Below are 24,815 nucleotides of genomic sequence, written 5' to 3'. Positions count from 1 at the left end.
TTTAGGACAAAAATGTATATAACCTTTTTGTAGAAAATTATGTCTACTTTAGTTTGTACATACAACACTTTTCGATATTAATGACAGATTCCAAGAAATATGAAAAAGTTCACTTCTACCCCCCTCCCCCCAACCACACCCCCCGCCGACCGCAGTTGGAATGTGTATTATCAACGTATAAGTACGATAATTTACTCGAATCTAAAAAAATACTCTTATGACGGCCTTTTTTTAATATTTATCAAAATTGTACTAAAAATTCCTTAGTTACAACTGCAAGTTTCACTAAACCATTTCATTTTAAATAACACACAATAATTACAACCATTAACTCGGTTTATATCTCCACTTTAACACAAATCGACATGTGCAACAAGAAATGAATCTACCCGTCCATTTGGGTAGATACGGGTAAATACCGGGTAGATGGGTATTTACCGGGTATTTACCTGGGTGGGTAAATTGGGTAAATACCCGCGACCCATCTCTAGCCCTGACTATAAGGTCTGGTAAGTAGCTAAATATAATTGTTAAAGATAACGGGTAAAAAAGGTCCCTTCAGATAATTTATTTCTTAAACCGGAAATGTCACTGACCGCTGATAGATCATATACATAACAGTTTCATAACGAGATTATTAAGTTCGAAGCGCCCACTTGTATAATGCATTGAAAGCCTCACAAATGGTAGCTGTCACCCATATCCCATGTTATGGAAATAAAAAACATAGATAGGTATAAAGTTTTGTATTAAAATATTATATAAATTGCTAGTGAGAGAAGTAATTCCAGTACACTCAATAACCTAATGAGGATAATCTTCTAGAATCTGTTTTGCTCAATAACTATTGAACTCTGAACGAGGAAGCAATGTGATTATGAAACATGAAACACACAAACACTGGTATATATTAGGTACATGTATAGATATGGAGGGTAGAACCAGTCTTGCAATAAACGATATACGGAACGCACGCCTATTATTTGTCACTGGCGAACGAGGCATGGTTTTTATCGTTATTTTAGTAAATACGCGCTAAAATCAAGTATTATTTGTGTACGAGTGATAACTAAATCTAAATAGTGTTAAAAAAAAACAATGGGCGTCGGCAAAATACCCGAGTTTGACGTGAAAGCTGGAAATTGGACTATGTACTGTGAGAGGTTAGAAATGTATTTTCTCGCGAACGATATTAAGGATCAAGTGAAGTTGCCGACACTAATCGCCGTAATGGGAGAAGATGCATATCAATTGTTATCTACGCTAGCAAGCCCCAACCAACCTTCGTCTTTGACCTTCACTAACGCGGTGACTCTGCTTAAAAATCACTTGCAACCGAAGCCCTCCATCTTGGCCGAACGCTACAGATTTCGACAGCGGCGCCAGGCAGAGGGAGAGAGAGTAGCTGAGTACGTGGCAGAACTGAAGAAGTTAGCAAAAACATGCGATTTTGGTACCAATTTAGAAGATAATCTTCGCGATCAACTTGTTTGCGGCATTGTCAGTGAGTCGACGCGGCAAAGATTGTTTGCAGAGGACGGCATCGGCTACTCGAGGGCGGTCAGCTTGGCTACGACACTGGAGGCGGCAGAAAAGAACGCAGTCGCCGTAGATCGTGACGCTAAGGTTATCACGGGTGTACATAAACTTGAAGCGAACCATAAATGTATGGCGTGCGGTGAGATTGGGCATAAAACGGAAGGCTGTAAATATAAAAACTTTGAGTGTAGTTTGTGCAAAAACTTAGGCCACTTAAGAAGGATGTGCCCTGAGAAAAATGCAAGATTCGGAGTGACGGAAACGGCGGGCAGCCAGTCACAATCACGCGGCGACGGCGTGACCTATAACGGTAGCGGAGCACGCGGTAACCGATCAGCTGGGAGAGGCGGCAGCGGGCGCGGGCGTGGGCGCGGAGGGCGCTCGGGCCGCCGAGGCACAAACAACTATTGGGTGCACGCGCACCGGGCATCAGCTGACGCGGCGAGCGATAACGGCGGATATACGTCGGCGCTGGACTATAGTTGTGATTCGGATGATAACAACGAACCTATGTACCAAATGTCGTTAAGCAAATATAAACCGGTATGTATCACAATGTTTGTTGAAAATCAGTTGCTAAATATGGAAATTGACACCGGAGCTGCCTTAGCTTGTATCTCGCTAAGAGATACTTATTATAAACGTTTCAGTGATTTACCGATACGGCCATGTCGTTTAAATTTAACGCTATACAATAAAACTGTGATTCAACCGGAGGGTTATGTGCGAGTCGAAGTTAGGTACCAAGGAATAACGAAAATATTAGATTTGTATGTCATAGACCAGGGTATCACGACTCTTTTAGGTCGACAATGGCTTTGTGAGTTAGGTATAGATATTCCTGCTTCTAAGATTTGTAATATAGACACAGAAAAAGTAAATAAATCTAATAATCTTAATGAAATCCTTTCCAGGCATGAGTCATTGTTTGACGGCACCTTGGGGCGGTACACGGGCGGCACGGTGCGCCTGCATGTACGCCCGGGCTCGGGCCCGGTGTTCTGCCGCGCCCGGCCGGTACCGTTCGCGCTGCGGCCGCGAGTTGACGCCGAGCTTGACGCCATGCTGGAGGCAGGCGTCATCCGGCCCGTCAGCCGCTCCGACTGGGCCACTCCTCTGGTGATTGCTCGTAAGGCGGACGGCGGAATACGACTGTGTGCGGACTATAAGGTGACCCTTAATCCTAACTTATTGGTCGATAGGTACCCGGTTCCCAAGGTCGATGACCTTTTTAGCACGCTAAGCGGATACAAGTATTTTACTAAATTAGACTTGTCACAAGCTTATAATCAACTAGTCCTAGATGAGGCGTCCACGGAGTACACGGTAATAAATACACATAGGGGCCTATTCAAATACGCTCGTTTAGTTTATGGGCTGGCGTCTAGCCCAGGAATCTTTCAAAAGTTTATGGAAGATCTATTTAAAGGGGTACCGGATGTAATCATTTTTTATGATGATATCCTAATTAAAAGTAAAGACATCGGTAGTCACCTTCATACGATCGACCAGGTGCTAAGTATATGGGTCAAACAGATCACTGTGTTATGTCTTTCCTGTAGTCATACACAAGAGTTAAGGGCTATAAAGGTTAATTTTCTTATTTAACCCTTATCCACGTGAAAAGGTCCTCCTTTTATTTAAAGAACTATGATAAAATCATTACTTACATGCCCACAAGCTGTTAACTATTGCCCACAGGAGAGAAAACTAGCGTGTTATCGCGAACAGCACATTTTTCTCTCCTGTGGGCAATAGTTAACAGCTTGTGGGCATGTAAGCAATGATTTTATCATAGTTCTCTAAATAAAAGGAGGACCTTTTCACGTGGATAAGGGTTAAATAAGAAAATTAACCTTTATAGCCCTTAACTCTTGTGTATGTCTACAGGAAAGACATAACACAGTGATCTGTTTGACCCATATTAGAGTCAAATGGGTTAAAAATTAAAAAAAGTAAATGTGACTTTTTGACTAAGGAAGTTCAGTACTTAGGTTTTGTTCTCGATAAGGAAGGTTTAAGGGTAAACCCGGATAAAATTAAACCCATCATCGACATGCCCCCACCCCAAAATAACCATCAATTAAAATCTTTGTTAGGTATGATCAATTTTTACGGAAAGTTTGTAAAAAACTTAGCATCCCGTTTAACACCACTGTATAGCTTATTAAAAAAAGGCAAACATTATCATTGGGGGAAGGATCAGAATGAGGCATTCCTTCAGGTAAAAAAAGATCTTTGTGGAGCGGAGGTATTGGTTTATTTTGACATGTCACGGGTTAGTGTGGTAACTTGTGACGCGTCATCACGTGGCCTTGGGGCAGTTTTGGCCCAAGGCGCTCCCGATGGCACCGAGCGCGCCGTCGCCTACGCGTCACGCGCACTTACCCCCGCGGAAATGCATTACAGTCAAATTCACAAGGAGGCTTTAGCCATAGTTTTTGCCACAGATAAGTTCCATCAGTATTTATTTGGTAGAAAATTCATTCTTCGCACGGATCATAAACCTCTAGTGAGCATTTTTGGACCAAATGTTGGTATACCGATTACGGCAGCAAGTCGGCTTCAGAGGTGGGCGATTAAGTTATCAGCTTACGACTTTAACATAGAATATGTAAATACCGATAAGAATACCGCGGATGCCCTATCGCGTCTAATTAATTCTCACAAGGATGAATCAATCGCCTCTGAAGAAGTTTTGCCTGAGCAGACGTACTTACATTTTGCATCTGAAGCCCTTTTATTAGACTATAAGGTACTAAAAAGGGAAACAGCTTCAGACCCGATTCTCAGCAGAGTTTTGAGTTACATCGTGGATGGGTGGCCTACTGACGTAGATATAAAAGAATGGGAAGAATGGGACCATTTCGTGACACTTTATTTTTCACTATGTTTTTTCAATGTATGTCTGTTGTCTGTGTGTTTACGAATAAAAACTATTCTATTCTATTCTATTCTATTCTAACTTAAGCCATATTTTAATAGACGGAAAGAGATATATATAGAACTAGGTTGTGTCATGTGGGGACACAGAGTAGTTATCCCGATATCTTGTCAATCCAAGGTAATGAAAGAGCTGCACGACACACATATGGGGGTTGTCAAAACAAAGGCGTTGGCACGGAGCTATGTGTGGTGGCCGGGAGTGGACGAGGCCGTGGAGGCGGCTTGCAGCGGCTGCGAGGTGTGCGCCAGCGTGGCAAGCGCGCCGCCCGGCCACGCACCGAGTCCCTGGCCATGGCCCAATCGCCCATGGGCAAGATTACATTGTGATTTTTTAGGACCCATATTAGGGAACACTTATTTAATTGTGGTAGATGCCGGTTCTAAGTGGATTGAGGCAATTCGTATGAAAACTACTAACGCAGGGGCAGTAATTTCAGAGTTAAGGCCAATGTGGGCGAGATTTGGCCTACCAAAACAAGTAGTTACAGATAATGGCCCTCCTTTTACTAGTGCGGAATTTGAGTCTTTTTTGGCAAGAAATAAAATTGATCATTTATTTTCAGCGCCTTACCACCCGGCGTCCAACGGTGCCGCAGAAAATAGTGTTAAAATTTGCAAACGGGTAATTCAAAAAGCTATTAAACAAAAAATAGATATAGATACGGCTTTAAACAGGTTTTTATTATCATATAGAAATACCGAGCATTACACTACAGGTGAAAGTCCGGCCAGAATTTTACAGGGAAGAAATTTACGTATGCGCTTAGATAATTTTAAACCAGATCGTTTAGACCGTGTAAACAAACGTCAAGAGCAGGACAACGCGGTACGAGGGGTGCGCGGGCGCGAATTCGCACGCGGCGACGAAGTGTGGTGCCGCGACTACCGCTCCTCCGATCGCTGGGTCCCCGGAAAGGTCTCAGACATTCTAGGTAATACAGACTATAAAGTATTGTGTGATAAGGGAACCGAGGTACATAGGCACATCGACCAAATAAGGCGCAGGGTCCCAAGAGTAACTGAGGAAGTACGTACACAGCCTAGATCATCCGTCCATCGTAGAAATAGCTCCTTAATTGTTCCGCAAGTAGATGGATGCGAGCCGGAACCAGAGGAACGACCAGCCGAGCCGATTAGAGCTAGCGCGAGCCAGGGTAGTGCGACTAAAGACGCTTCCCCGCAGGCTGCCGCCGTGGACCAGCCCCAGGTTGCAACCGATAAGGTTGATAATATGTGTCCACCTAAAAGGGTACCTAAACCTCCTATACGTTTCGGATTTGAGGAATATTTTTAGAATTAAGTATCACCTACCTTCTGTTCTGTATGATTGTGTTAATTGTTAGCTACATAGGAAATGTAAGCGTCCTAGTGTTCGACACTGCCTACTTTTAATCTAAATGTATAGTAGTAGACTGGACAATCACAGAGTAAATCAACGTAAGTAAATAATTCACATGTCGAGCATTCGCACGCTTACCTTGAATACCTAACCATAAATATTAAGATATTATTGTATTCCTAAAATAAACGCATTTAAATATTAAATATAGCTAAATCTTAACTTGTAATTCAAGATTGTTCCCACCGGTGTGCCCGTTAGATAATGTTACTGTACGTAGGTGTACTGTAAGTTAGTTAAGTAGCGATTAAGGGTGGAGGTGTTGGTATATATTAGGTACATGTATAGATATGGAGGGTAGAACCAGTCTTGCAATAAACGATATACGGAACGCACGCCTATTATTTGTTGTTTCACAATTCACTATGTATGTACGGATTAGATAGAGTACGATTGAGTCTTTATATGTGCAAAATATAATCGCTATCTATTTACTGAAACATTTATTAAGAAATGATTTTATTACATGACCTGTGTATTTTGATATACCTATTATAATATTTCTAGCTTGTACGAGTAGTTATACCTAAGTTAACGCATTTGTTGTTTATAACGTACCTACAACCGGCAGGTTTAGAAGTAGCTCCGTGGAAATAGCTATATGAACTTAATGACAGGTTCAGAGGTGACCTCGAAAATGTTCTTGAATTTGCGTCATTCGCAAACATTATAAATACTAAGTGTAGGATACAGATATGAGTAGGTGTAGTGTAGTCAGCTAGTGGTCGAATGCATTGCAACGCACCTTTATTTTACCATCGGAATGTCTTCTTATTTTTGGCCACTTTGGATCTCACTATCTACATATATGATGCTGACTGTACATGAGAGTTAAAGTCTCATTGTATTAGGGGTTTACTAATATGTGGCCGAAAATTGTATGGCAAATTATCAGTTATCACTTCCCAAACTATTTTTCCCATAGTATCATTTGGCAAAACTATCAGATGGCAAACCAATGTTTCGCATATATAACATGTCGCAAATGATTATTTACAATATTATTGTATGGCAAAATATTTAGTTGGTCATGTTTCAAAATGTTTTTTATTGTTATGTCGAATGTATTGATAGGCATACATTATTTTTAGCCTAATAATATTGTGAAATAACCTACCTATCTCTGGGAGCAGTTTCGTTTTTAGGGTCATAAAAAAATCCTAACCTACCTATCTCTGGGAGCAGTTTCGTTTTTAGGGTCATAAAAAATAACCATAACCTACCTATCTCTGGGAGCAGTTTCGTTTTACGGGTCATAAAAAAAATGCTAAATATAATTGTGATCAAATAAAAAGTAGGTAAGTATGCGAAGTTTCAATTTGGGCAAACGTTACTTAACAATAAATAGTTAGGTATAATAAAACATTTGCTTAGTGACTATTTTTCTAAATAAATCGTGGTAAAATGAACATCTGCTAAATAAAATTGTGATCAAATAAAAATTATGCTAAATAATAATATGCTAAGCATTGGTTTGCCAACTAAAAGTACTGCAATAAGTTGGTTGGGAAGTGAAATTAGGCGAAAAATATTTCGGCGAGATGGCAGTACACCATCTTTAGGATGCAGAAGGAGAAGAAGCCGGCCTGTAACACGACCAAATAATTAAAACATACATTTGTATTTCCCAAACGATACAAGTTTTTAGTCTTCCTATTTTTCATACAAATTAATTATTATCATCAATGTTGTACGCTATCATCATTGTAATTGGCGATGATTGTCACGCGTTAAACATAACTAAATTGGATCGCAATACATTGCGTCTTAGAATAAACTTTAAAAACTTAAATAACACGTCTTAATATTAAAGCCTTTTATCAATTTTGCATAGGTAAGTATATGAGTCGAACTAACGAATGAAATGATCGCGGTAGGCTCTCAACACTTTAATTAAACCCATAAATTTCAGGCAATATCAGTTAGCATCGCAATATTCGATATCGGAATGTGGTTCCTGTGATTAGCTGTTGACGCTGGGCGCGACCGCTCGCTCTGACATCCTGTCTCACGGAGCACCTACTGTATATTCTAGATAGGTAAATGAAACGTCAAGTAAATGTACTTACGTATTTGGATTGGAATAAGACATTTAAGGTGATACAGGAAGAAACTAAAGTGTACGAGTTGCTTTTTAGTGTGGGCGAGAAATGTCACTGTTGATAGCTGACAGATCAAACCCATAACAGTTTTATAACAAGAAATGAAAGTCAGAAGCGGGCTCCAGATCATTACGGAATATTTTTCAACCATCTATTGTAATGAGTTCTCGATATTTTGGGAGTCTTGCGACGTCATAGCGTCATTAACATGATATCCCGAAATGAATTTTATAGTGAATGACCATGACCAGGCGGCGTAGCACGGTCGCGTTTTTATCCCTTGTCACCATGCCTGTCATATTCTAACAAGTTTGTAAGTGCGAAAGGGACGCGCATAGTGATAGACGATAAAAATGGAACCGTGCTGCGCCCACAGGTATGAATTCGTTTGTATTTTATCGTATAAAAGAAATATGTACTTGCTTTTCACTAATAATATGCATCATACAGCATCCACCCAAGACTGTCTTGTAGATTCAATTCATCAGACAGTAATTTAGTACCTAATACACATAGGTACACAGTACACATTACACAAATATACCTAACCAAAAAACTTATTTATAAATTATTTTAACCTAAGTAGTCACAATTTAAGTATGTACGTGCCCATGTATTAAGTAAATTAAAAATTAAATCTCATTAGGATTAAAATTGTATGCGCTCGAATTTAATTGTATGAAATCGAGTCACGTTACATAAAACTGCGGAACTTCCATAATTTCTTTTGCCCAAAAAAAAAATAATCGCATATAGTAATAGAATTCGAGCGTAATAGGCTCGTAGTAGTAGCCGTTCAGTGGCCATTGACATCAGGGTTTCACATAGAGGTGCAGTGGTGCACTTATCTGAGATGTAAGCTCTTGCTTCATTTGCTGAAGGTCGATTATTGCTTGATACAGTACAGATACGGGAGGCTGTACGCAGAAACAAAACGTAGTAAGTACATATGCAAGCCATGTTTTTAGTCCCTTTTGGTATCATAGCTTCGGTTGAAAACACACGTGAATGTCTCACGATGTGTCGGGTTACGCAAAGCTTCATGGGAGATGCCTTGGTCTTTATTACCACACACGGGCAAAAATTTAACTCAAAACAACCAACATAAGATGATCTTAAGATCCGTTAACATCGTGCGTAATGAAGGTTGGGATTTATACTGGTTCGATAGCGGCCAGTGCTCGGTAAGTTCTTAGAACAACAGGCTTGGAACCTGACTAAGACAATAGTACTGCCACAATGGACACCAGTTTTTGTGGTTGCCATTACAGTTTTAGGGTTGTTGTAAAGCCGGATTGGCGCGTAATTTAATATGCTAAGGGCTTGATAGTAGATTGAGATAAGGCTATTCTTTCGTCAATTTGTTTTTACGGTGTAACCTTTTAGTAACTAGACAATATTTTTAAACTAGTTTCGTACGCTTCAAAATTTCGATGACAATGATATGGTACATACCGGTCTGAGAAATGAGACCGTACTCTCTAAAAAAGCCTGCCTGGTGAAAATAACAGTCAATGATAAAACTATTGTGGAAAATGAAAATTGTGACAATGACAATCAGGCCAATTCGAGTCTCTGTTATTAGATCTGTTTCCTATAATAATGGAAACAGATCAAATACCTAACTAAAACTCGAATCGGCCCTAATGTCTCAGTTTAGGTTGGTTTATTTAAGTTTTTAAGCCAATTTAAAGTGCATAATTCTTAAATTCAAAGTTACTGCCCTTGCATGGAAACATAGTGATACATTTAAAATGCGTAAGTAAGTAATTGAAATGCGTAATACCAATACCATATTTGCTGTCATCAACTATCCTTGAGTCATTGCATTAAAGTGTAATTCATTATATGTCTGCACCTACACACACAAAAGTTATAGAGCAAATAGTTGCTATCGAGGAAGAAACGCAAAGAGACAAGACACCAACTGTTACAATATTAGAGTAATAGTACTTTTCATTTTGAATCAGTGTAATGTACATTACATTTTCTTACACGAATTCGTGAAGACAAATCCGAATGGCTATTTTAGTTATATACATTTAAATAGGTATGTTATCTAAGGGATAATCATTTATTTTACGGTTTCAGGACGGCCTCATAGTCCCTAATTATCAATACGTGACGTCAGTGATGTGTAAACGTTAAAAAAACACACTGTATTCTAACCTACACACAAAACGACTATTCTACCGACTATGATTTATTTTATAGGCTAAATTAATTGTTTTATAATGCTTGGATGGGTTGCAGTCTCAGCCTCCCCGTAATATATGGATGAATACAACATAGTCACAATCAATGGTTCAATTTTTAAAAGTTCTAAATCCATCTTCAGGCTCCTTCTAAACCAGACTTTATCTCGAACAATCTAGGGTTCAATTTAATACAACTCTTATCAATAATTGAGTGCTTTTGAAAATAAATGTTCCTCACATGGAAAGTCGTAAAGAAAACATAAATGCCGGCAAAAACTATCGTTAGCGTGCGGTGGAATAATCTTATTCAAATTACATGTGCGATGCGCGGCGAGGTGCCATTTCTATTTCTATAGGATTCACTCGGATGTGTTAATGACTGCGCATACACCACCTATACTATACCTTCTAACAGAGTAAACGTGATTGTAGTGTAATCTCGTTTAATTAGCGAGCATGTGCCTTCTCGCGACTTGGAACTTGTAACCGTGTGCTGCATATTAACTATAGGTGAAACAGTTCTTTAAAACTACCGAACACAACAGAACTACTGTTTACTGGTAGTACTGAACAACATAACTATGTTGTCTCAGTCTTATTACCCAGAACATTCCACCAAAATGTCGTTTACATTTTTATAAGTAAAAAAGTTTAATAAATTTTTATTAGTTCTGTTGTGTGATATTCCATAGTTTTGCCAATTTTTTTTGCAGTTTCTAGCTTTTCCTGAGGAATGCTACTCTATCACACTTTTTACGGATCTCTGGCTTCTCTCAACCGGTGATAAATTGTTCTGTGAACTGTGTTGTGTTATTTAAAGATAGACTAGGTACCTACTTGAGATGCACTGAGCAAACGTTAGGTGTGAAGTCGTGCGTAAATGTTACATTGCGAATAACATTATTTACCGAACTTGGAAATAAGTGGTAGTGTCTTTTTAAGCAGGAAACAAATTATTCAAGAGAAAAATTAATAGATATGTATATACAATTTAAAATTAGCGGATCTCATCGCCGATACGGCCACGGCGCTTTCAACTCCGTTGCTGTCGCTCGTGTGCTCACGATCATACTTTGAAGAAGAAAACCAGCAGTCATTTGTTTATCATAAATTAAAAAGAGTTCTTCTAAGTCTTTGCACCGACTGAATAGAACAAAGTGAGGTCATGTCATTATAAACGTTACATTAATGATGACATGACCACACTTTGTCATTACAAGGGCCATGCAGATTTATCTTGGTCTGACTCTAGGGTCTCTAGGTATCTAAGCATTGGGCATAATTTTACCGTTATTCGTTTATGATCGTGCTCAAGAAGTTTTTTTGCTTCGGATGTATGTTACAGTGAATATGTATATGAGTCTGACTGCATAAGTAAGATTGCTATGTAGATAGTAATTAAAAATAAAATCTATTCCAAGTTAAACTAATTATCGGTCTTAATGATTGTTTATCGTTATCAGAGGAAAACAGACGACTGATCATTAGACAGTCATCATTAATTGTAATCATTTTATAGGTGTAATCGCTTACCTACTCTTTATGAAAAATAGGATGTCTATAGCGTCATAACTTCTTAATATTATGTTATATCAATGTAATGCAATGTTTTCTTGAAAAGTGTTTAGTAATTAATAATCAAGTAAAAAAAAAAAAGTTGACGACATATTTCGTGCATACAGTGGAAACTGGATAAGTGGAACCTGGGTTAGTGGAAAACCTCTTTAAGTGGACCCAAGTTCTCGGTTCCAGTCCCTTGGCAACGAATTACCTCTATAAGTGGAATTTTGGGACCTCTATAAGCGGAATCCATTATTTCGAAAATTTCTTATTTTTACCTCTGTAACTGGAAGCAGCCGTCTCCGAAACCTCTATGAGTGGAATAGCTCGGTGTTATAAAATTTGTATTTTTAATAAACCGTCACAAGGAGGGTAGTTTGTTTCGTTAACATTATGGTTCGTGTTTTAACTACGTATTTTGTATGAGATCACACATCGTTCAGTTTTTTTTGCATTAAAGTACAATCGGTACATTGATTTATTTAACCATACTGGTTTCTCTTGCATAAATAAATATTAGGAGTGATTTAGTTTTTGTAATTTTGAAAATTGTATACGAGTAGGTACTGTGGATTATTTACAGTATTGCTTTTTTTAAAGTCAGGATTACATACCTATTTTTGTTAATACATACATATCTACATATATATTTAATAAAAGATGATTATTTAAGTCTTGATCATACCATACGTGACCTCTATAAGCGACATTACTAGCATCCACAACCTCTGTTAGCGAGAGCCTCTGTGAGTGAGAAAACGTTTTATTTGAACCTGGTTTAGTGGAAAACTGGATAAATGGAAAACCTGAATAAGCGGAACTAAACAGCCGGTCCCTTGCGATTCCACTTATCCAGTTTCCACTGTATTAGCATGCATGACCTATGTATGAGCCCAAGTAAAATTTTGAGACAGCGTATGGCATTACATCATTAAATATATTTATTAGGTACGAGTACAAAAAAGTTTTTCATATCATTAAGTACCTGATTTATGCTGACCCTTGATTCGGGCTCACAAACACGGTTGCCAAAACTAGTTCCCGGACGCATAATAACGGCCTTTTCGCCATGGCAAGTTCCTTATTATTCAGGTGGCGTTATGGTCTCAAAAGTCCCCTGCGACATATTGGACAGTTATTTCAATTTACTCGGCCATGCGTATACTTGTGAGCTTGGAACTAGTGATGCTCTGATCACGAAAATATCGACAATACTTAAGGAAATTTCAAAGATACAGAATAACGCAAATATATAAATTAAGAGACCATCAAAGTTTTACTAAATAGCCAAAATTTAAGCCATTTTGTACTATCAAGACAAGTCATTTGAAAAAAAAAATTATCGTACCGTAAAGCGATCTGAGAAATATTGGACATATATGGATCTTTCTCTCTCAGTAATATACATAAATACATATATGTATAAGAAAAAATACAAATATTCTTACAGAGTCTGTGTGGAAAGAGAAGATTCATTGAATGTATTAGGTTAGGTTCCTAATATTTCACGACTCTTCTCTTCCCGTACCTAATACAGACTATAGGTAACGAAGTTATTATAGGAATTCAATTACTGCAAAATAAAATAAAAATGCATAAATGTATATGAATATAGGCCATAAAAATGTAGGCCCCTATATGAATGTGAAGTACCTACCTAATTTACTTCTACGTTCCTTACTCTAATTTACCTATATGTCCCCCGTTCGAAACATTTTCTTTCGGCACATCACTACTCCCAACGCGATAAAACACGGTAAATGCCACTTTATTTGACAAGTGACTTTTATTTATGTTATAAACATGCGACCATTAGCTGCCGTTAGCTTTTTACTCTACTAGTTGTTTTGATGTTTATTTTCAATAATCATCGCTGTGTGGCATTAATGCGTTTGTGAGTGACGGTAAGTAGGTTTACCTAATCTATGTTGTGATTGTGTTACTTATGTTATGATTGATATTTTCACCATATAATATATAATCATGATAACGATGCTATATTGCATTATCTAAGCTAATCGCTCGATATTCGCTTTTTTCGAATGGCCAATATCGTGATGTTTTGATTACATGATTACATTTGATACATCACGAGCTGTTAAAAAGATCGAATAAAATGCGGGTTTTATGAGCTGGCTTCAAACCCTATGATATTTTAAAGATATTTCAATAACATTTTACTTAGGAATCAGTTAAATTCACCAATAAATAAAACATCAAGGCTAATTTGCATAAGCCAAAAACAGTTGAAAAGCTGCTTAAAATGGAAATCAGCGTAATGAATCACGCCCAGCCCGTACCGGTTCTCCATTGACCGCCATCGCCATAACCGAAATATGAATTTTATAATCAACAGTGCCATGAATTACACACTTGGATGCAATTCCAAGTTCATCGTTTGAACCAGTATAAAGCGCTTCCGAATTACGCTAAGTTAAATTACAGATCTGGAGTTCTCATTACGTGGTTTCTCTCAAAAACTAGACTCACTTTTGCCCGGGCAATCTATGAAAATAGTTGAATGATCACCTCATGCATCACCTCAAGATTGTAGGGTCAATGACAGATGCACCAATTAAATGCAATCGTGAGAAGGCGTCGTGTGAACTCACCGTTACATTCAATACTAATAGGAACTGTTCAAGTGTTTAATAACCCAAATTACACGTAGATTAGAACAATACTTTGTTACGCGATTGAAATTGGTAATTTTAATTTAATTAAGCGTGGTTTACGCGGGTAGATTGCAAGGTCTTACAGAAATACTGACAATAATTACAGGTGAATATAAAAACTTTTACAAAAAAAACGAAAACCGACTTCAAAATGGATAAAATAAAATATAATCCGTTTTTAAGTATATGCGTTACTAACTGATATGTTTGAAGTCGGTGCCAAGCCAAATTTGAAACATACCATGATTTTAGGGCGATCCGGTAACAATGTTTGCCATAACAAGGATTACACGACAGCAATTATCATACTTTCTGTAGATACCTAAGAACCCACTGTCAATCCACCTTGACGCAGTCCGTACCATGTTTGTTCTAGTATAAAACCAATGCGATTGCCGATATGTTTTTTAAACAGCAATTTTTACTAATTTTCGAACTGTCCATAGTACTCAGGTGTGGGATTGGGACTGAGTTATTTCCCGCCTCTTATCCAGAGAATTTGATTTCAAAATATAAAACAATTCAAGAACCATCTACAGGGCTTTAACTTTTTACCTGCATGGCAAATTTCACCAGTTTACATGGCAGTTGTTTAGCTGAAAAGGTGACAAAGAGACAGACATAATTACTTTCACTATTATAATACCTATTAGTACAGTTGTAATGTGATTTATAGACATAAAGCTGATTATTTTTGACCGGTATTGTTACTATTTGTCTTGGCACCGACTTCAAACATATCAGTTAGTAACGCATATACTTAAAAACGGATTATATTTTATTTTATCCTTTTTGAAGTCGGTTTTCTTTTTTTTTTGTAAAAGTTTTTATTTTTCCATTTTTAATTGTAAGGCATTGTTAACAGCTTATGAGTGACGCGTGACGCATGAATGAAAATAATAATGACGCGTATCACTAAATTCGTAATCATTCCTGTCACTACAGTGCACAATCACAAAATCCATCCTCCGCCCCGCCACTGACCCAATCCCTCAACCCCCAGATCACTCAACCTCACAACACATCAACCCCTGATCACGGAACCCCTCGACCCTGAAGCCTGAACCACCAACCCTTCAACCGCCATTTCCCGACTCCTCAGTAGCCTTACCATAAGTCTAACACTGACATATTAGCTTAGCGTGTGCGTAACTTACTTTCTATGCGTCTCGCTCGTACTGGCATCCTATAAGTGCGAGCGAGAAAGTAGGTAAGTTACGAAGACGATAGCGAAGATGTAGTGTCAAACTCGTGGTAAGGCTACAGTTGTACTTCATCAAATGGGTTATTAACGGGAGGAAATGTTTGAGTTACTATAAAAAACAACGATGTCGCCATACTCGTACCTTTAAAAATTGAGGAGTTCCCTCATTTCCTTATGAATTCCGTCACCAGATTATAACCAACAATATTATGGGAACACCTTGGAGGTAACTTCGTTCAAACAAAAAAATAATTACTCAAATCGGACCACGGGTTCCGGAGTAATCTACACTTATAAAATCATCATCATTTATCATCAACAATCATCATCATCAGGTCCACTCCATCAAATTAGTGGTTTTAAGAGAAAATGCTTGATTTGCTTAAGACAATACCCAAATCACCATACATGTGCCTTTAAAAATTGAGGAGTTCCCTCAATTCTTCACGGATCCCATCATCAGAACAGCACCAGATTAATGTGGGACGCTCTTGGAGGCAGTTCCCTTCAAACAAAAAAAGAATTGCTCAAATCGGACCACGGGTCTCGGAATAATCGCTAAACGTCGTACATTTTAAGAAGTCGTCATGATTATCATCAAAACAATCATCATCATCAGGTCCACTTCATCAAATTGGTGGTTTTCGAGAGAAAATGCTCGATTTGCTTAAGAAAACACCCAAATCACCCTACATGTGCATTTAAAAATTGAGGAGTTCCCTCAATTCCTCATGGATCCCATCATCAGAACAGCACCAGATTAATGTGGGACCACCTTGGAAGTACCTCCTTTCGAACAAAAAAAGAATTACTCAAATTGGCCCACGGGTCTCGGAGTAATCGATGAACATACATTTAAAAAAAAAAAAAGAACATAGCCACAACCGAATACAGAACCTCCTCCTTCTATGAAATGGAAGTCGGTTAAAAATAATCGTAATCAACTAATCAGCTAGAAGTTAGGTAAAGCCAAAGATATTAATTTAGTATTTTCGTAAACCGATTACTTTATAAAAGGAGCTTATTATAAAACTTATAAGTAAAATTTTATCTTACGGTTACATAAACCAAACTAATTAATTATATATACACAAAAACGTAGAAATGTTAAAATATTAACTTACTTAATCAAACCCGATATTACATACATTAAGCAGTTTTAGATATGCTTTCAAGTTGTCATGTTCATGTTACTGTAGCTTTGTACCGCGTAGGTTTGCTGGCAATGAACCAAAGATAATAAATAGTGTGCTCCGTAGGAGTTTGTTAGAATCAAAGGTTTCGAAATCATAACTTGACCAACCTGTTTAGCCTTATGATTGCTGCACTGATTGTGGACACCCGGTGATCGATTTACCGTGTGAGACCACTCTTATGATAAATTATGAGAAGTGTTTACAGGAGGAAGGGTTGCCATATGGAAAAATGGATAATCCAAACTAAAGTCCGGACATCACCCTAAAGGCCATACCAGACGGGATGATCAAGTCGACCGATTTGATCAGAAAAATAATTACGAATACTAGCATCACAAAATGGTATCCTTGCGACCTCCTCCACGCACCATCTCCATTTTATCGGTAATATCGGGCATAATCTGCGAGCCAGATTGGCATTTACGTCCACACCACCTGATTTGATCAAACAATTTAATCAGATTTGTGAAAAATTGTTCCCGTCTGGACGTACTGGCCTTAAAAATCCCCAAAAAGACTTATCCCGCAGCCACACTTAACCGAATTCACCTTATGTTATTGTTTTGAAATCACGCAAAGGGATTCGTACCTATTCGAAAATGTCAATAGATAGACCATGGTTCTGTTAGATTTGAATATAGGGTCTAGTTAGCCTTGGTCACCCACGGCATGGTGCATGGTATCCGGATACGCCGTAGGCATACTTGTACCATTGGTAACCATTGATTAATCAACAGAGCAATCGCAACCATAGATTGAGACATGTGTATGTATGTAGCTATTTTAAAACGGATTTACATATGTGTGGTCATAACTTGTTCTTTGTTCTCATTAACATTTGATCCTGGGAACTGAATGGGTAATGTGAAAGGATAAATAGTAAAAAAAATAAGGAACTTCAATTAGTCTTATTTTAATTGATTCCGTTGTGCTACTTATTAATCAGTATTAATTCAAGTAACATGCATATAAGTATGTGTGTGTTTATGCTTTAAACTTATAAACATGTAAGTAAAAAAAATCATTATGATAACACAATGGAATTGTATTAAGGCCTAAAGTATTTATTTTGTATTGTAAGTCACCCAAAAGTCAAGGAAAGTCTATGCCTAGATTGCCTAGTTCTAGTAAATTTCTATTTTTCAAATATTTGATTCCAAATAACTATCATTTGATAAATCGTTTTAGTTTAATAGCCATTATTAGTCAGTGAGAGCTGAAGTTTGGGGCTTTCGCCTTTAAATTGGTATTTATTATCTAATAATATACAGAACTAGTTATCTTGAATCACTTTTATGCAGTTAACGAAGTGTTGATACTACATTTATGACCAAAGAAATTCACCGCGAAGATATTAATTAAAATCATAAATTTAACAAGTGCAGGAAACCGTTCCGGAGCAATTTATAACCATAACATCTATAAGGGTGAAACAGATCACTGTGTTATGTCTTTCCTGTAGACATACACAAGAGTTAAGGGCTATAAAGGTTAATTTTCTTGTTTAACCCTTATCCACGTGAAAAGGTCCTCCTTTTATTTAGAGAACTATGATAAAATCATTGCTTACATGCCCACAAGCTGTTAACTATTGCCCACAGGAGAGAAAACTAGTGTGTTATCGCGAACAGTACAGTGATCTGTTTGACCCATAATTACTATTATGCATATTTATGCTTGTGTTGAAAAATACATCAGCAACAGAAGCTGCCAAGAAGGCGAAGTTTGCAAAATGATCAGAACAGAGCACAACAGGGAACAAATCAAATTATTTATTAAATATTTTTTGATTTGGTGCTTTTTAGGTGAATTTGTTCCCGATTTATGGATGTTTTCTATATATATTTTAAATATACATAATCATATCGTCGGCTAGTACCCACAAAACAAGCCTTACTGAGCTTAGTGTGGGACTATGTAGGTTGATCTGTGTAAAATTGTCCTATAATATTTATTTATTTACCTATTTTAACTATTAGCACTATACTTAAATAAATAATAAATTGAAAAATACGTTATAATTATATTAAATAAAAAGTGAACGGGAAGTGACCGGGTGGTCTAGTGGTCAAGACGTTAGCCACATAAGATGAAGACGCCGGTTCGATTCCGGCCTGCCACCGGAGGGATTGGTCACTTTTTTTAAGATGAACAAAACAAAGACATAATAATCTTACATATCTTACGCTATGAAATCCTAGAGTGTATGATCCGTGGCCGCTTGGCCGCTAGAGAACGTTGCCCGAAAGCGTGTCCGTGTCAACACCAAGTGCAAACATTGGATAACCGCTGTACCTAGGGTTTGCAATCCGGATCCGAAATGTATGAAATTATCCGGATCTGGATCCGGATCCGCGGATATTCCCATACATTTCGGATCCGTCGTGCAAACCCTAGCTGTACCGCTAGTGCGGTCGCCCTATCGGAGAGTCAACAGCAAACATTATAGAATGCTCAAGACGAGCAATATATCCACTGAATTATATTAATTGAACGTAGATCTTATCTAAGGTAAGTTTATGACAGAACCTAAGTACATTTATTAAAATACCTAGTGAAAATAAAGGTTCTATAAACTAACTTGAGTAAGACTGTTTCGGATAAATTATTGAGAATTTGCCAGTTGCACGAACAGACATAATCCAAACAGTTCAGAACAAAAAAATGATTATCTTGAAGTTAATGACACAGCAGCATTGTAGCTTTAAAATAAATACAAATACAAATACAAATACAAATGCGTTTATTTCATTACTTTTTACATAAGTTCTTAGGTATAGTATAAGGGTTAGGTAGGTAATTAGTCCATCTTAGGTATAAGGAGTAAGTAGGTAAGTATTAATCTAAACATTGTGTAACAAATTGTGTAAGTAATGAAAAAGGTGCGGGTACAGCTTGCTGAATTTAAACCCGCCCTCGGTCAGCTAATTGGAATGGTATTAAGATTACATAATATTTAAATTATGAAATTCACATAAAAAACAAAACATTAGTATTTGACAATAGTTTCCTTACGGGGTACTTAATACAGAAACAGTATTTAATAGCATATGTTTCGTGTGGTTAGTATTTACCTAAAAGTTAACTTTATGAACGCATCCCTCACGGGGCTGGTCACGTGTATATTCTCAAACTCTTTTTGATTATTCATGTACAACTTTTTAAGTCTAGATTTGAACTGTTGGATACTCTTTGCCTCACGCACAGGAGGGGGGATATCGTTCCAACATTTGGTGGCAGCGTAACGAAATGACCCCCTGAACGCGGCCGCACGATACTGGGGCGGTACCAGCAGCAGCGCGTGGAGGGCTCGGCGCGGGCGCGCGGAGTCGGCCGCGGCCGCGCGCAAATAAAACAGATAATTTTTTGCGAAAATATCCAAATTATATATATCCTGAGATACTTACTTGAGGTATTGTTTACAGGTAGGTAACGCAAATTATAACTTAGGTAAGTGTACATTAATTTTGGCCTCAGCCGCGTTCAAACAACCCAACCCCATAATATTGATTTCATATTACATAACTATCCTATGTTATTTTAACAAGTATATATCATATTACCGTAGGGTTGGTGAGGTGACTAAAATTACATACACCATGAGGTCACACACTAAACAGTCTATAAAGTAATTTGTTTATTCATTGTGCTGGGTGTGCCTCACAAGTATAGTCCGGCTCTGGCCAAGCTACTTTTGCATCTCTGCATGACAATTGTATTGACATAAAAAATGTCATCATAAATGTCAAATTTATTTGTATATATGACGTATAAAATTACACTGGTTCACTTTGTTCTAATCAAGTCGATGAAAAGTTAGCTTAGATTGACTCTAAGTCTGTACTACTTGTGTAAAAATATGGGTGCGTACAACCAGGCGTGGCTCACTCCGCGATTTCGTCGCTTTGCTACAGGTAGCTAAAAGTACATCCGTTCCACACCAATTTTGGTGGCTAGCCATAAGCCGCGCGTGGCGCTGTCGCCAACTACCGGCCATATCTGTCCTGTACGGATATGATGGTCGTTCTTGTCTACGTGACAGCGTGATAAAACGGTGTCCGTCACTTTCTATCCCATGGTGTTAAAAAGTGACAGTTATTTTATCACGTGGATAAAGATGGATAAAGCCATCCATAATACGCCGGCTGATCGTAACAAACGCGTTTTGTTAGAGAGTGACTCTTCTGTACCTAGTACTATTATATATTCTGTGATACAACTTACTCAAAAATATGTCCCACAGTTCTTAATTCGCTGACATAAGAGCCATGGGACATATTTTTGCGTATGATAAGTGCACCCATATTTTTACACTTGACTGTACGTTCAAGTATAAGACATCAACGAAAGTTAGTTCTTATTCTTGAACAATACTGTTTAGCAGACAATCTGTTACTTCATTGTAGGAATCTAGACCTTCAAGAAAATATGAATTATTTATCTAGTTCACCGTTGATTAATTGACTCAATGTAGATTTGAAGGTTGATTTATCAGATCAATTTCTAGCTTAAAACCTAGAAAATTACGTATTATTCTCGTTGGCGTTCAATTGTGCCTGATTAATTCAGACTTTGCGACATTTAATCTATATTCTGGGATATTACACTGTATTTAAAAGGTGAAAAATTGGGCAAAACTTTTTTTAGTTCGAAAACCTATCCAAATAAACAATAATTTAAATAAAACTTGCAAAAAACGTCAACATACAATATGAATGGAATTCATTCATTTTAAAATGGGTACGCACTTTTGCAGCTCGCTGTACATATAGCTTACTCACTTTTAACAAAGTTATGTTACGTGCAAAATATGTGGGTATCAATGCTCCTAGTCCGGAACTAACAGGAACCGGAAAGGCAAATGACATCCTAATTTCGCGTACGAGCGTATGACCCAGTTGCACTAATTTTCGAGATTCAAGGTGTTGAATACCTAATATATATTAAATAATATCATTAATTTAACAAACGCGAAAGTAACTGTCTGTATGTCTGTCTGTTACCTCTCCACGCTTTAACCGCTGAACCAATTTAGATGAAATTTCATTTGCAGATTGTAAATATTGATGAGTAGGTACCCGCGATAGACAAAAAGTTTTTATCCCGGAAGTCATCCCTTAAGGGGTTGAAATGGAGTTAAATTTTCCATGGAAGTCGTAGCTTAGTATAGTTAGGTATACAAAAAAGTCGCGGACACAAGCTAATATTTCATAATATTTTCAACCGCAGACCGTTTAATGTTTATGCCTGGTGTTACCTACACTATGCTATCGTGCGTGGTAAGCACTTACGTATATGTTTCATTTGACAGCTTATAATTGATAACTAATCAAATTGCGCCACTAATTATACCATTAGTGCCCGACATTGGTGCCTCTACCGTGTTTAGTACGATTGTATCATATCATACATAATGCTATACATAGGTATGTAGGTACGCTAATTGTGATAGGTAGGAACAGCATTTAAAAATCGTATCTAAGATATAAATATAGCTGGTCAAGCAAATCCTGTCAGTAAAAAAAGGCGCGAAATTCGAATTTTGTATGGGACGATATCCCTTCGCGCCTACATTTTTCAAATTTGCCGCCTTTTTCTACTGACAAGATTTGCTTGACGCAGTATACCTACCCTTATCTGATTGTGTAAAGAGTCAGCTGCAGAGAAAAGGTACCACCCCTGCATATAACTGAATATAATATAAAAAAGTTAAAAAAAAAGAAAAAATACAGATTTAAAATTATTATATTTTGAGGGTAGTTTTAACAATGCACAAAAAAATTTCAATATATATTTTTGCAGTTGCATAGTTATGCTAAACATTGTCGAAGTAGAAGTTTTATTATCTACGAGTAGATCCTGTGTTAATACCTTCGTGTTAGTCTATCTTATCTTATCTTATCTTACCTGATGTGGTCCAGCATTCAGGACACTCCTGGCAGAGCGACTCCCAGTCGAAGGAGAGGTCGTTGAAGCTTGCCATCGCTAACGGCTATACTTCCAGTCCACTCAGTAACATAATATTCAGCTTGCACTAACACTTGTTCACATCCAGTTGCAGTTCACAACCTGTCCCTAAGGTCAGCAGGTATTTGAAAATAATTAGATTGACAACACTGGTTGTTTAGAAATTAAAAAAAAAACAAAGCGGTACTGGCTGGATACACACTGCGCATAAATTTATAAGAGTTTAAAAAAATAAAAGGAATCCGCAGCAATCTCGCGTGGGCGTTCGATTTTCGAATGTACGCGCACGCGCGGAAACGGCCAGCAGAGCACTGCGCGGCAACCGTGCGGGCGTCTCGGGATGCCGCTCGGAACCAGTTCCTGCGCTCAGACTTCTTTCGATTTCAATGAACCGAACCGTTAAAACTTTTTTTTCTTGTGTGTCGTCTTATCTATCTATCACGTAATATTGCATTGAGCTACACAATGGACAACCGTTGTGATTGTTAGGAATTGGAGCGGATTCGCGAATGGTTTGCAGGTTGCATTTGATAAGATCTTGTTTCTGCATTCCAAGCATATTTCAAGCGTTTTAGAGGATGTTATCTTGGTTTTAAAAGGATCTTGCTTGAATTTGACTACCTTCTTGGCGATCCGTAGTCAGAAAAGGATGTGTATTTATTTATTATCATTTAGTCTTGGGTTCTCAAAAGTGGATTTTTGCCGCTGTTATAGGTAATATAGGTATGATGTATGTTTTGCACTTACCTCATAATATGTAGCTGTCATTATCGCCAAACTGGAAATGTATACTTAATTCGTATTTGCATTTCAGAGCCTGACGACTCTGACAAGAGTGACATGTCATCATGAGATTTTAAAGGTTAGTTGTGAAATAGGTACCTAATGGTAAGATGGTAGCATTGAATATATTATGAACGTGGGTAGGACCCCATTTCATTAACAAAAGTAGCAGTGTCCTAATGCTAATACGCCCTAAAATACAAACTGTTTCAATAAACGTTGTATTACGAAGTCTAAGTAGGTACCAATTTTACGTTTGGAATGCTATTATTTGGCATTTTTAACGGGTTTTGTAATTCGAGGCACGTAGAACGGCCGTTAGAGCCGTCCTTAGGCTTATGCAAGCCCACGCGCATTTCAAGTGCATCTTAACGGCCCAATTTGAACAATGCTTTTAACCTTTTGGACGCCAATGACCGATATATCCGCACCGCAGGTTCAACGCCAAAGACTGATTAATCGGTCACAAACCACAGAGCAACATAGACCTACGTGCATATGCATAAAGTTCAATTTCAGTTTTGACACTTCGGTGACGTGGCGTCCGCGTGACAGCTTTTGTGTTTGACACGGCGTCGATAAGGTTAAGACGTCACAGCGATACTATAGCGATCTGTCAGTGACAAAAGTGAAATTTCTTCAAAAAATCTCACTTTTAATATTGACTATTAACAGATCGGTATTATCGCTGTGATATCTTATACGCATTGTTGGAATTGGGCCGTAGTCTATGTTTACTGGCATTCAAAGGAGAAAGGACGTTAATTGTTTAGAGTTTATCACAATTATCTTATCTTATACCTTTAAACGAACAATTCTTGTATATTTATTTGTATATATATTTCGGGAATCTTGGAAACGGCTCTAACGATTTCGATGAAATTTGCTATACTTATGGGGTTTTCGGGGTCGAACAATCGATCTAGCTAGGTCTTATCTCTGGGAAAACGCGCATTTTTGAGTTTTTATATGTTTTCCGAGCAAAGCTCGGTCTCCCAGATATTAAATAATTATTGACGGTTTTCTTGTGCGTTGGTAAAACAGTAGACTACATATTAAGATAACAAGTAATTTTAACGACATACTCACTCGTACGTAAGTTTATGTCACTTATTTCAAACATATTCTGCTGATCAACATTACAGTACTCGTATATATACTCGTATGTATTATAATAAGTAGTTTTGTCAAGGGAATTCTAATCATAAAAATTAACACTTATGCGACCGTGAGCAAACAGCAAGAC

General features: G+C 37.7%; 2 protein-coding genes across 2 annotated transcripts in view; one reads left to right on the top strand and one right to left on the bottom strand.

Annotated features, from left to right (window-relative positions):
• Window positions 1-23,076, bottom strand: part of LOC134792740 (cerebellar degeneration-related protein 2-like) — a 144,060-nt gene extending 120,984 nt beyond the window's left edge. Inside the window, exon 1 of the mRNA XM_063764042.1 lies at window positions 22,727-23,076. Within this exon, the coding sequence (XP_063620112.1) occupies window positions 22,727-22,802 (76 nt within the window). The 5' untranslated portion in view covers window positions 22,803-23,076. The remainder of the gene's footprint in view (window positions 1-22,726) is intronic.
• LOC134793220 (uncharacterized) lies at window positions 1,022-2,526 on the top strand. Its single transcript, XM_063764793.1, has 2 exons — window positions 1,022-2,082; window positions 2,454-2,526. Exons 1-2 carry the CDS (start codon window positions 1,099-1,101, stop codon window positions 2,457-2,459), a joined length of 990 nt encoding a protein of 329 aa, XP_063620863.1. The 5' UTR covers window positions 1,022-1,098; the 3' UTR covers window positions 2,460-2,526.
• Window positions 23,077-24,815: the final 1,739 nt, after the last annotated feature.

The sequence above is a fragment of the Cydia splendana genome, chromosome 8 (assembly GCF_910591565.1).
Source record: "Cydia splendana chromosome 8, ilCydSple1.2, whole genome shotgun sequence".
NCBI lineage: Eukaryota > Metazoa > Arthropoda > Insecta > Lepidoptera > Tortricidae > Cydia > Cydia splendana.
Note: the sequence above shows the minus strand (reverse complement) of the source record. Positions and strands in the feature narration are given on the sequence as shown.